Source organism: Pararge aegeria, chromosome 23 (genome assembly GCF_905163445.1).
Source record: "Pararge aegeria chromosome 23, ilParAegt1.1, whole genome shotgun sequence".
In the NCBI taxonomy this organism is placed as follows: domain Eukaryota; kingdom Metazoa; phylum Arthropoda; class Insecta; order Lepidoptera; family Nymphalidae; genus Pararge; species Pararge aegeria.
Window position 1 is genome coordinate 5,374,753 of NC_053202.1, and position 14,297 is coordinate 5,389,049.

Genomic DNA, 14,297 nt, shown 5'->3' on the forward strand with positions numbered 1-14,297 from the left:
TTGACGTCACAAAAATATATAATTTTTCAAACATAAACATGTTTTGACCCTATTATCTTAAGAAATAAAATTAGTATTTGTGTGCATTTCTCTCGAACGCAAATTACATCAAAGTTAATAAATCACTCCTGCCGGGAAGGATTAGCAATTGTTTCAAAATTATTCTTTGCTGTAGATAAATGAAAGTAATAGATGGATACCTTTCAGCCTTAAGTTTTTCTCCGTAGTGGTGTCGGACTCATCGGACAGTCGAATCAGCTCGTTTCTCTTGTCAGGGGCCTTTTCGTGCATAACGGCTTCTACGGTGACTAGTTCGAATATGTTGTTGGTGCGGTTTAAGATCTGATAAAAGAAAATTACAAATGTTAAAAACATTACTTTTCCAAATCAGGTAGGTATATTAATCTCTTATTTAATGGCTTAATATTATCATCATTTTTATCGTCGTCCTATTAAGTAATGTCCCACAGATGGGCACTGGACTCTTTTATAGACAGGGCTTAAGAGTTTACATCCACTATGCTGCTCTAATGCGGGTTGGCGAGTTTTAACATGCTTTTCGATACATGAATATTTGTAATAACTGTATGTCCATTAACTATTAACCTTAAAGGGGTACCTGCTAGTATATAGGGGTGTAGGGGGGTGGGTATCAAAACTTTCGTAACAGAAATACCCAATAGTCCAAGAATTGTATTGCTATAACAATTCTAGCCAGACTTGGGAAACGTCACACGAACCTAAGACTTGCTTCGGTATCAGAGGTGTTGGTTGCAATATGCCTTAAAGACAGAATAACAATTTCACCAAAAATATACTACGTTACTAGTCGGAAGGTTCAGACGCTTTCAAAAATAAAAACACTATAAATTCATAGAAAAATAGACCATATGTTTCGTGCTTTCAAAAAAATATAAATTGAAAATATTCTTACAGTTTGAAACTTGAATGCGATGAGCGGTCGGACTAAATCGAACCAATTTGTTATTTTCTTGCCAACTAAGTCCGGTAGAATGACCATCAAGGAGTTGCCGATGCTTCGAACGACCATGTCGGAGCTGAAAGGAGAACCTAAAGTTTAACCTGGAAATCCTAGGTAGATCGTAGGTCCTATATTATTTTTGTTTGAGCTAGTTTAGTGTGTGACAGTGTCGGTAGTGAATGACATAACCGGATTCGATTTTTGAAACCTAAGTAGGTAAGCACTTTTCATTAATTTATAGTAATGAGAATTGTTTAGTAGGTACATAATAAAAATTCCAAGTTCCAGCATTTGGAACTTGGAATTTTATCTATTGTGAAAATTTGGTAAGCAAGAGCCAAAAGTATTGATATATTTAATATAAATACACCGTATCGATACCTACGCAAACATAAATTGATTACGATAATAAAAAAGGCTACTTTTTAAAGCTATTTTTCTACTCTGAATTCAAGCAATTTATTTCAGTGGCATACAAAGGCGTTGCTATAGTGCAGCGGGCCTGTTGGCGCAGCGGTTTCGCCCAAAGGCTTGTAGGAACGTTTTCATTCAGTTATCCCTCGCCCGCCGCTCACACTAGTCCACCTTGTACGTTGGTTTAATTTTAAAGTTATTAAATATTTAAAGTCACTGTTTTAGCCTTATTTAATCTCCAGTAACCTTGATAGGGAGCACCGCGCTATACGAAGAATCGTGGATGTTTGTACAGCCCAGACCCCCACATATCGCATTTGATATATTTTCGATACTTTTACATCAACGTATCGTGAAAATAAAAATCGCTGCAAAATATCGATATATATCTTAATGGCAGTCCTTACCCGAAAACAATACAAAAGGGAAATATTTCGAACAACACAGAAGCGCTTATGGGCAGGTGTTTTTCTTCCCTTGTCATCGCCAAGGACGCCAGCGTGAAGGCTCGATTGTCGAAGGTCAGCTGGAAGGTCACGTGCACCGTGTCGAAGAGCAGTTCCTCACGTAGTAACTCTATTCGCATTTCTTTGTGGTAAAAATGTCGGGCTACCTGGAATAATTTTTATTTATACAGTGTGTCTGGACATGAATTAGCGATGATTTAAACACTTATATACCTAACAACTATTTATAGGTATATCTACACTCTTAACTTGGGCACAATCCACTTCCTACCTGTGTGGCAGCCATTTTGTTTTTTTTGGTGAAAAATTCTTATACGTGTACCTATGAAAAAAATCATATCTCTCAAAGTTTTTGTCTTACTAAGATAAATCTTACAACAACAACAACAATACTTCCTATCGTGGCCAAAATTCAAGTAACCTTAGTAACTTTACACATCTACATTACAAAACAAAGCATGTTCATGTCTGGACACACTGTATGGTATATACATGGTATATATGGTATATATATGGTATATATATGGTATATATGGTATATATATGGTATATAATTAAGTAGTACCTAGGTACCATGAACATTGAACATAAGAAATACCAGTTCGTGCACAAGGACAACTTATACAAAAGGGAAATATCTCGAAATCCGGAATCACATGGATTATGTATACGAACAACATAAATACAAACTTAATTCTGACAACCGAGACACAAAAAGACAATAGCCAGAAGATTTAGAAAGAGGTACGCCAGTGAGTGAATGTCTGATACGGCAAAATCAAGTGCGCCAATCAACACAACAATGACTTTCATGATTATTTCGCTTTTGCTGGAAAAAATTTAACTAGTTGGAAAATCCAAAAGTGCACGCCTCATAACCTCATTCATTACAATAAAATTGAGATTATTTGTAAATGTTATCGTGACCACAAGACACGGGATACGCACTTACAGACACACGGACCTCCAAGACAGAACTTTTTAAAACAATTTTTTAATTAGTTTAAATAATAAAAAGAGAGTTAAAAATAGTGTTTTTTCTCAACATTTGTCTATTTATTTTCATTTATAAAAGCAATAAAGAATAAAAAAAGTGACATTTTAAGTTGGAGCATTACTCGGTGTGCGTTAACTGATAGTAATACCCACCTCAACGCTTCGCTTATGACTATGAGGCGTGCAATATTTTTCAAGTCATTTTCAGTAACATAAAAGTAACATGTAACATCAAAAATAACGTATAATGTTACAAAAGTAACAGTGGCAACGCAACGCCGCGGGGCCGAACACGAAGATGCGGTGGGTGGGGAGCCGAAGGCTGCTTGTAACTAATTATCCGATTTATTAAAAATGTTATACCTAGTGAGTGAATCCGCGGCGCAAAAATAAATATCCCAGAATATGGGTTTAGATTGTGTAGATAGATTACTGTTTTGTTCATATTGTATGGTTAATATGAACCCATATGTAACTTGGTCCAATTTAATAACCAGACAAATCTAACAAGCTCGAGAATTTTTAAAATTACTTTTCATCACCATTTAAATACTAGATGTCTCTTAAAGTTTATTGAGTAAAACATTTTAAAATTACAGTGACACCTAGTGTAAACTTGTGAAACTAGAACTAAGACCATGAAGTGCCATCTAGTGGAAAATTTTAGTAACACATAACTACTCCCAAGATTGCTTGTGTTTATGTACAATAATTTCACTGGTTTCAACAACCGGGGGCGTAGCTCAGATGGTAGAGCGCTCGCTTAGCATGCGAGAGGTACCGGGATCGATACCCGGCGCCTCCAAATGTAGTTCTATTTTGGTTTCGTTATTTTTTTATATTTGTCATCACATTATTTAGTCTTCATTATACTTAAACTTCAGTTCGAAATTCCATTATGTGTAAAATTTAGAACTAAGCCGAAATCTAAACCTAATTCAATCAAAACAATTTATCACTGACAAAAGTTTGTTATAAACTACTATAGGTAGTACGTAGCTAAGTTGTAAGAGTTATTTTGCCTATAGACAATTTCAAAACACATTATGTAATTTAAACTTTCCAACATTGAGGTTGATAAATTATCTAACTACGAACAATAGATATTCGAAAGTAACTTATATTAATCATAATATTAATATAACATAGTTAGGTATGCCGCGCCAAAACCCTCTCAAAGTCTCTCATACCCACCTATACCATTTTAGTAACTGGAGTAAAAGCTATTAGATAGATATTTCATAGTTTCATAATTATGAAAATAGCTTTTACTCCAGTTTATTACCACACTAATCGGCTGCCTCTCTCACAGGTGAGAGGTATATAGAGCATGGGCCCGCCAAGTTGCTCCGATAAATGTAAGCGGGTCCACCCAAAGCGAAAATATATATGTATTTAGTAAGTTGTCTACGAGACAACTTAAAAGGTGGTGGGGCCACTTTTTAATTATCTAAATTTAATAATAATAATTATTACATATGTATAATAATAATTTGACCCGACTCGGCAATCAAAACCAGTGCCACGAGTCACCTAAAAGCTACGTAAATAATATCCCGGTTAAATAATTTTTTTGTTAACTTACCTCCTTACCAATCCCAAAGTTCTCTTTTTACATCTGACTTAAATTCTACATTGTTATTATACCTACTTAGATTTTTATGCTCATTGCATAATAAGTTGTACCCCCCGGTATATTGTTTAGAATGCTCTCTAGGCTTTCCCAACTGTCTTTGCGTCAACGGTGTGCAATAAAATTCTATTCTATTGTACCTATATTATTTTCTATTCTATTTTAAGTAAAATAAAAGTTTTTTATTGAAACAAATAAGTTTTTAACTTATTTTTATTATAAAGAATAATAAAAAATTACCTCTCTTATTTGCCCCATAGCGTAATACACAAACCCTCGCCGCTTCGATCTGTAATGCAACGTCAACCCTTGTCTCGTTTCATTCTCGCAGATGAAACTCGGCGCTCTCATTCTTGGATAACTGAATTTCAGATACTCGTGCAAATTGTCCAGCCCGTTTAGGAAATCCCTCATATGCCGGCCCAAAACTGATAGAACTCTGTCGTAGCCGTATTGAGAAACGAAGCCGACGAAGTAAACACCCATCTGATCCATAAATTCCCTTTCTGATATGCCTAAAACCTGGAAGTAAAGTTAAATTAATATTATTATTTGAAGCGCCTCTTAGAAAGTAATAGCATATTAATTTTGTGTAACATCGGAACAAAAGAAAATTTTAATTTAAAACATTAAAATGTTAAAATTTTACTATTGGATCTATAATTTCACTCCACCATATATCGGGGATGTAACTCAGTGGTAGAGTGTCTGCTTCGCATGCTGAAAGTCCTGGGTTCAAATCCCAGCATCTCCAAATAGCTTTTTATTTCTTTACTTTTTTTTTTATGCATTCGGCAAGATATTATAATGCTGTCTATAAATATTTTCATGAAGAAAAAAAATTACCTTTGGACCAAAATTATACTCAATCAAAGCTACAAAAAGATCTTTCGACTTTAAATAATATCTCACTAGGTTAATTATATGAAGGCGAAATATACTGTTTGGAAAGAAAATACAGTATCAAAGATCGGATTATTGTTTTAAAACCATCATTCTAGCAGCATGTTTCTCCATTAAAATACCAAAGAAAAATCCCGAAATCAATAAAAAATAATTCATGGCCCATGAGGGGATCGAACCCGCGACCTTCGCGTTATTAGCACGACGCTCTAACCAACTGAGCTAATGGGCCGATGTATGTGTTGACGAAATACTGTAATTTTATCTAGGTACATATTCATCGTGCGTGTGGTTTACGTCACTAACCTTTTCTGCTACAAGATATCGAGCCTTTACCGCCGATTTAGCATAACCGAAACCAGCCAACTAAACCAAATCAAATTGATCACTAGATGGCGTTGGTAACTGATGAATGGTCTTATTTAGGTTCTGAATGTCAAAGTTTTATATATCAATGTACGTTTTGCGAAATTATTTTTAGATTATTGGTATTTTTGCACAGTTTTAATTAGGAACTTTTATTTATGCTGTATTTTTTGGCTTCAGGTTTTTTGCTAAACTAGTATATTTATAATAAAGCTCATGTGTATTCAATATAAACCGTACACAGTTACTATTGTTAAACACAGTCTTTTGATACTAGTTTCTATAGGATTATAATATCACTGCACGAGACTTTAATCGAACACGGATATGCCAGCTACTTAACATAACTTAGATAACAAAACTTAATTATTAAAATAAAACTTACTATAAAACTAATGTGGCAAATACAACATGTTATTGTTCCTACTCAGAAATATTCCCGAGACCTTCGTTTAAAGAGTCAGGTAAGAAAAAGTAGAGTTTAGTTATAGAACATGTCTATAGTCCCATTCGGTAAGTGGGATACGTAAACTTTACGCGTCACGTAGCAGAGGTCATAGTATAAGTTAATGGGTCAGCTATCAAATACCTACTCTTAGCAATTCTATCTCTGAAATTAGCCCGTTATTAATAACCACGCGGTAAAACTTTAGAGTGTTGACGTGTTTATAATACCTATTTATGATTCGCAAATAAATTCGCTGCTTTGATGTGAGGTTGCTTTAATTTTTTTTACGTCTACGCCGAATCCGTGTTAAGGTCTTCCTAAAAGGTCGAATATCGAAAATGTAACCTTTTTTTATGACCCTACAAGTTAGCCCTTGGCTCCAATCTCACCGTCGGGGGATTTAATTTTTGTCTCCTGCCTATGCTGCAGGCCTGGTAAGTGATGATGAATGATGATGATATAGGTAGTGCGCTAACTTGTTAGTGACATCGTGCCGGAACGCTCAATCGCTTAGCGGCACGTCTTTGTCGGTATCAGAAATTATAAATTCCCAAATTGCCATTGCCGGGAATCGAACCCGGGACATCTAACTTAAAACCACACCGCTAACCGCTGCACCAAAACGAGAAGAAGATGTCCTTTACCTTTGAGTGTAAATTCAGCTCTTTCGGCGGTTTTTCTGCTTACAAATTAAAATTCAAAATTCAATTGTTTCAAGTTCTTAACGGCCGATTGGCGCAGTGGGCAGCGACCCTGCTTTCTGGGTCGTGGCCTAGGGTTTGATTCCCACAACTATAAAATGTTTGTGACATGAAAATGAATGTTTTTCAGTGTCTGCGTGTTTATCTGTATTTTTGTGTATTATAAATATAAAAATATTCATCAGCTATCTTAGTACCCATAACACAAGCTAGGCTTACTTTGGGGCTAGATGGCGATGTGTGTAATGTCGTAGTATATTTATTATTAACTAGCTGTTCCCCGCGGTTTTACCCACGTTAGGGGTCGTTACATAATATTTAATACTAGCTGTTGGCTGCAACTTCGTCTGCGTTTGATTTTGTTTTTTGATGTGGCATTAAATTTAGTTGTAGATCAAAAAAAAATTAAAGTATTCAGTATCGCTAAGCCTTAAATGCCGCTGTCCGCTGAGGAGTTCTGTCCTCTATCTCCAACCACAGTAAGGGCAAAATTAAACGCATATTATAACCTCTATAGTACAAAAAAAAATATTTTAATCGGTTATAATTTGTCGGCGTTATGGTATAAAATCGTCAAACACTCATCCCCTCTCCCAAAGGAACCGAGCTTAATATCGGGATAAAAAGTATCCTATATTACTTCTAACACTTCCAAGAATATGTGTACAAAGTATCATGAGGATCGGTTAAGCAGTTTTTGCGTGAAAGCGTAACAAACAAACTTACATCGACATTTATAATATTAAGTAGGTAAATTAATTATTAATAAATAGGCCTACATTACGAGCACTTTTGAAACGTCAAATCTGTCAGTTAGTTGTGACTCTACCAGCTTTTCGGAAGACAGAATCTACCGAGAGGATACCGTCATGAGACTGAGCTTGCTCTTTGGCATCACTAAATATTTCTTACTTGCCTCTTGTGCTTTTTTCGCGAGTCGTGTGATCAGGTTCTCTGGGTAAACTTGGTGCACGGAGAAAGATGGCTGTTCTACTCCAGCCTGCCTCCTTATGTCCTCCCATCTCTCCTCACCGTAGGTCTGTCTTATGTACTCAGCCATATTCTCAAGTAGAAGGCCGTACATTGTGATATCTGGAATGAAAGTAAATACATTTCAGTTTATTGTCGGTGTTTGATGTGCGGTGAACACTTCGAACTTCCTTTATGGCGGACCTAGTTCGATTCCTGGGATCGAAGGCACGCTTCACAACTTTTCGGAGTTACGTGCGTTTTAATTTAAGCAATAAGAATTGAATGAGAATTTCTCCATAATGTTCTCAAAAGCGTATTAAGTCGGCTTATCGGAAACGTAAACCTACACGTGACAGCATTTTGAGAGAATATTCGTGACTAGCACACGGCTAGTTGCACTTTTGTTCGAAAGTAGATTTCTTTATAGATATAATCAGGGGATGAAATAAATCATTTTGGATTTTGGTTTTGCTTACTAGCCGAGCTACACGATAATGCCTCTGATATCCCTGCATCTATTGGGCTTGGTGACATAAGATTTATTATTTAATCTGACCCCTGTATCTATTAATTACATGTAATGGACTTACGGTCTGACCCAAACGGCCATTCATTTGACCCGACAGTGTAACAGAGTGCGACTAAAATGGGTCAAATGGGGTAAAGAGTTTTAACGCAATATGTTTTTTGGGCTTCGGCCGCCCTTTCGGAGGGACAAAGTTCGATCCCACGCGCGTTTCTAGAAATTAAATATCACTTGTTTTAACAGTGATGGTAAACATCGTGAGAAAGACTGCATGCCTGAGAGTTCACCATAAAGTTAGCTTGGTTGTACGCAGGAAAAAGGTTTTCTCTTTCTTGGAATATTTTATGTCAATAATAGCATCAAAATAGGCTTCTATACCTAAATATATTGGTATTTTTATAGATCAGTATATCTTATATCCTATAATGATATATAAAGCTGAAGAGTTTGTTTTTAGTTGTCTGAGATTTGAGTTTGTCTGAGATCACCGTATGTCTCAGGAACTACTGGAAAACTATTATGAAAAATTCTTTCAGTGTTGCGTAGCGCATTATCTACGAAGGCTATATGCCATAACGCTAGGATCAATAGGAGCATAGCACCAGTGAAGAATGTTTCAAAATCGGGTTTCTTTTTTCCTTCTGATAGCTTCCGCTGCGTGCGCTTCGTAAACGGTTACAGTTTCGATAAAATTAGGCATTACAAAGGTGATTCCCTTTAAAAATTAAAAAAAAATAGTCAAAAGCATACGTCCATTTTTTAAGATTGACATATAAGCGAACGTAGTCGCAAAGGAACTCCAGCAATGATATAAATTAGTAATAATTTATCAGTAATCTTTGCGCTGCTCTCCCATAAGATGTAGTCTGAAAAAACCGCATTAATTTATATGAACTTGTCATGAAAAATTTATAAAATTTTCTGCAAATTTATTATTTAATTTTAATATTTTAAAAAGCTATAAAAATCATAGAAGAGTTTTGTAATACCGTCGAAGTTCATAGAAGATCTATATTAAAATATTGGATTACGCATCAATATGGTTATATATTGCATTTCACAGCCGAGCCGATATTTGGAGCTTTTAGATTTAACGGAGATCAGATTTTCAATTTGTAATCAAGTGATTCCGGGGTTATGTTTATTACCTTCCCAATCCAGTAAATTCCCAGTCAGCAGTAAGGAGAACTGGATCCGAAGGCGTCTACAATTTTATCAATCTGCGCTGATTTTGTGTGTTTGTGATTGTTGTTTTGTGAAATATGCTAGTGATTTTTTTACTATAATTTGTATTTTTAGTAGGTATCATTTGTATTATTTAGCTACCGAGGCGCCATGCGAACTGTCCCAGATTGAGTTAGTTGCCGGGGTATTTGCCACTTGAAAACGTACGCTGTGACCGGTGTTCTGTTATTTTAAAAACAGAAAAGGTCTAAACATTCACATAGGTAGAGTTCTTAAATCATCCGATTCTTCAGCAACTCCTGTCCTTTCAAGTAACTCGCAATCGTCCAATATACACTAGTGGTAGCTTCGAATTATTGAGTATACCATCCCATTTCACTTTAAACCACAATTTTAATTTAAACAAACTGATTGAAAATAAAATAGGCGATGGAGACCTTAAGTGAGCGGCTCGTGTCTTTTGTTTTCAAGTGACACTATTGCCCCTGATACACCGGAGAGTCTGGAAGCACTGCGCTCGAAACATTCACCCCCATCTTCTTATTTATCCTTTCCGAACGCACCGTTAAGCACTTTATATTTTCAGGCCACTACATACGATGTGCTGGGAGCTCTGACGGCTTTCAGAAGTGGCTCCGCCGCGGTACTTGACGTTTTGTCTCCACAACATTTTAAAGATTTAGTTTGTGGTACGAACGTGGATACGGATGGAGCCCTCCTGAAATAGGAAGAAGTCTTTATGGTACCAATATCTCATTTTGAAAAAATGGTAACTGCAAGCCCCAACCCACGAATCGCAACGGTGGACTCCTACCGAGCTCGGACTAGAAACAAGTCGATTGTCAAATTCCACTTATTTAAAAGTTCAAATTATCAGTAGTATGTATTTTATCTCTCAAACGTTTGCCTCCACAATGCCTTTACGCATAATCCGCACTACATTTCATATGGACACAATACTAGCACACCGGCTTCGGAGTGCTGAACGTCGATCGTATCGCCCCTTATAGTAGTCGCAGGGCGAGGCAGGCCTAATGCATATATGAAAAATGAATTTATTTTATAATGCTGTGTTTTAGTACGTCTCTAAACTTAATTATTGAGCCAGGTTTGATCGGATTTGGTTACGAAATAAAAATATGAGGTCCGATTTCCTCTCGGTATTACGTTCTTTAAAAATATTGTTTTCAGCGAGTAGGGTAGATTTGTTACACATCGAGACAGTACAATAGGCAATAGAAAAATTGAAGAAAACATATCGATACCTTTATGCCACATGCCTACATCGCTAAGCCGCTTATGCGAGGAGCTGAAGGCAATAGAATGTAACTATTCTATGGAAATCTCCGACTATTTATTTGCTTTACATATCTAGTATCATGTATGTTGCAAGGAACTATTCATATACTAATGAAGCGGTCTTAACTAATTACGGATTGCTACTATAGAAATACCAGCCTACTAGGTACTAGGCACGCGTCAGAATTCGAAAGGTCAGGTCGTCTACTACTTTGGCCAAGTGCTTCCCACGCTTTTTGAGAATATTGTAGACACCTTCCAGGCATGCAGGATTTTTCACGATGTTTTTCTTCATCTGTAAAGCAAGTGCTAATTAAAAGACGTACATAGATTCGAGGTGCGTGCCTAGGATTGAACTCGGTCCCCCGAAAGGGATACCTATTATAGAAATGGCGAAAATTCATTCAAAATATACGCAAAAATTTTATCACGTTTACAAAAAAAATTATCTAATTCCTCACGTTCTATGAGTGAGAAGTCCCGTACTCTTCTTCTTCTTCTTCTTCTGTTCCTGGGCCTTTTCCGCACTTGGTTGGTCTGGGACCGTCCGTTGTACGTATGGCCACTGATGCGGCTCCCCGCTGGATCACTCCAGCCAGCCGAGCTCGCTCCAAAAGCTTAGCAGGCCGCCCAGGTCGCCGAGTGCTTCATGGAGTGTTGCTGAGGAGCCAAGGTGTGCTGCGCGTTGTTCTGCTACTCCGTTGCATTGGAGCATTACGTGTATCGGTGTTTCCTCCGCCTCCATGCATGCTCTGCAGAGAGGGCTGTCAGTTATACCTAAAATGGAAAGGTGTTTGTTTAGTGGGCAGTGCCCTGTTATCATACCTACAACTGTCCTTAGTTTAGGTCGATTCAGTTGCAGTAATTTTGTTGTTAGTCGTGGGTTGAGAACTGGTACGGCCTCCTTCGTGTGTTTGCACTCTTTTGTTTTAGACCATAGTACCGAGTGTGATGTTTGCGTCTGGTTGTGGAGCCATGTTTTGTATTCAGTGAAGGGTATGGGTATGATGGGTTCCGGTCCAGCTACCCTTAGTGATGCTGCCTGACGCGCTAATTCGTCGGCTGCGTCGTTTCCTCTGTTTCCGTTGTGACCTCGTATCCATTTTAGGGTTACTCTGTTGGATTTTGATAGGGCTTGTAGGGCCTTGTGACAGTCAAGTATGAGTTTTGATGTTGTTGTGTGTTTGGTTAAGGCTTTTAGTACAGCTTGACTGTCACTGTTTATGTTGATGCTGAAGCCTTTTACCTTTCTGTTTAGCATGGCTATGACTGCTGTTGTTATGCCCACGCACTCCGCTTGGAAGACGGAGTTGTTCTTACCAAGCGGCTGGGCAATGTTTATGTTAAGCTCCGGGCAGTATATCCCTGCTCCAGTGCCTGAGTTTGTCTTTGATCCGTCGGTGTAGACCTCTATTACGACGGTGTCAGCTTTGTCTGTTTTTCCTCCTTCAGCGGCTACTTTATAGTGCCTGTCTAGCACATAGTGTTTCCGCGTCTTGTCACATATCCAGTCTAGTTGTGGGCATTTATTAATTTCTTTTGATAGTATCCTTGTATGTCCTATGTTTGTATCCTTCCACAGCCCGTAAGCCCTCAGTCTAAGGGCTGCAAGTGTGGCTTCCTCTTTAATGTGTAGGTGTAGTGGTGGTATGCATAGTATAGCTTCCAGCGCAGTTGTTGGTGTTGTGCTCATGCAGCCTGTGATAGCTAGGCACGCTTGACGTTGGAATTTTTGTAGTTCTAGTTGGGTTGTCGCAAGGAGTGTTCTCGGCCACCATATCAGTGAGGCGTAGTTTAGTGAGCTCCTGACGACTGCTAAGTACAACCATTTCATGATGTATGGTTTAAGCCCCCAGGTTTTTCCTGCCATGCGTTTGCATTGGCTGAGGATGATCGTTGATTTTTGGATTTTTGTATCTATATGTGTCTTCCAGTTTAGTTTGGAGTCCATCGTTACTCCGAGGTACTTTACCTCGGTTGATAGTTTTAGGCTTGTTTTAAACAGTGTTGGTGTTTTTGGAAATTGTGGCTTCCTTTTGTTGGTAAATAATACGAGTTCTGTCTTTTTCGGGTTAACCGTAAGTTCATTTTCCCTGCACCACTGTTCTAGCAGTTTCAGTGCGTTTTGCATTATTGAATTCAGGGTGTTTTCTTGCTTTCCACTTATGAGGATAGTGATGTCATCGGCATATCCTATGGTGAGGAAACCGTTTTTGTTCATTTTTGTTATTAGGTCGTCAACTACCAGGTTCCATAGGATGGGGGAAAGGACCCCTCCTTGTGGGCACCCTTTAGCTACAATACCCTTGGTTGTTCCATTAAAGTCTAGTTGGATGACCCTAAATTCTAGTAGGGCTCTAATCCAAGCTCTTAGTGTGTCCGGTACTTTATGTCTCGCAAGAGCTAAGTCTATGCTCTTGAATGTTGTTTTGTCGAAAGCTCCTTCTATGTCTATAAAAGCCCCGAGAGTCGAGAGTTTGTTTTCCAGGTCGTGTTCTATTTTGCTTACAACAGAGTGCAGAGCTGTTTCTGTTGATTTACCCGTGCAGTAAGCGTGTTGATTTTGGTTTATAGGTATGTGCTTCAGTGTTCCGTCCCGGAGATATCTATCTCCGAGTCTTTCTAGGGTTTTTAGTAGAAAAGATGTTAGGCTAATAGGTCTGAATGATTTGGGTTGTGTGTAGTCGCTTTTACCTGGTTTGGGTAAGAATACTACTTTTACCTCCCTCCATGTTAGCGGTATGTATCTATGTGCTAAGCATGCTCTAAAGATTTCTGCTAGCCATGGTATGAGTTGTTCTTTGCCCCATTGTAGGAGGGCGGAAAAATGTGATCTGTACCTGCAGATTTGAAAGGGTGAAAGGATTCGATAGCCCAACAGACCCTTTCATATGTCACAATGTTGTTTGCTATTTCCCAGTCTGCTTTTGTTGGTGTCGTGTTGTTTTCTTCCCACACTGGTTTGTCGACAATCTTACAGCCTGGGAAGTGGGTTTCGATAAGTGTCTCACTCACTTCTTTGTCGTTTTTAGTGTAGTTCCCGTCTTGTTTCTTTAAAGATCCGATGGTGCGGATGTTGTCCCTTGACAGGATTTTCCTTATGCGGTTTGCATTATCGTAGTTTTCTATGCTCGTGCAGAAATGTTGCCAGGATTTGACAGTTTTCTGTTGCACAAGTTTTTTGTATTGAGATTGAGCCTCTTTGAACTTGTCCCAATCTGCGTCTTTCCTGGTGTTTTTTGCTCTGTTGAAAAGGTGCCTTAACCTTTGTCTTTTTCTCTCCAGGTCGGGGCCCCACCAACTGTGTTTTGGTGCATGTTTTGTTTTTTGTATTCTTAGTGGGCATGCTTTTTCGTAGCATGTTGTTATGTGTTTTGTTATTTGTTCTACATTTTGGTCTATTTG

General features: G+C 38.0%; 1 protein-coding gene and 3 non-coding genes across 4 annotated transcripts in view; 2 read left to right on the forward strand and 2 right to left on the reverse strand.

Moving 5' to 3' along the window:
* Window positions 1-14,297, reverse strand: part of LOC120634398 (soluble guanylate cyclase 88E) — an 80,912-nt gene that overhangs the window by 13,216 nt on the left and 53,399 nt on the right. The window contains exons 2-6 of the mRNA XM_039904930.1: window positions 7,827-8,002; window positions 4,733-5,014; window positions 1,804-2,009; window positions 935-1,058; window positions 201-342 (exon numbers count right to left, since the gene is read on the reverse strand). Coding sequence (XP_039760864.1) covers window positions 201-342; window positions 935-1,058; window positions 1,804-2,009; window positions 4,733-5,014; window positions 7,827-7,994 — 922 coding nt within the window. The 5' untranslated portion in view covers window positions 7,995-8,002. The remainder of the gene's footprint in view (window positions 1-200; window positions 343-934; window positions 1,059-1,803; window positions 2,010-4,732; window positions 5,015-7,826; window positions 8,003-14,297) is intronic.
* Window positions 3,592-3,664, forward strand: Trnaa-agc. The gene has a single exon. It is a non-coding gene; the product is annotated as a tRNA-Ala (tRNA).
* Window positions 5,175-5,246, forward strand: Trnaa-cgc. Its single transcript has one exon. It is a non-coding gene; the product is annotated as a tRNA-Ala (tRNA).
* Trnai-aau lies at window positions 5,554-5,627 on the reverse strand. Its single transcript has one exon. It is a non-coding gene; the product is annotated as a tRNA-Ile (tRNA).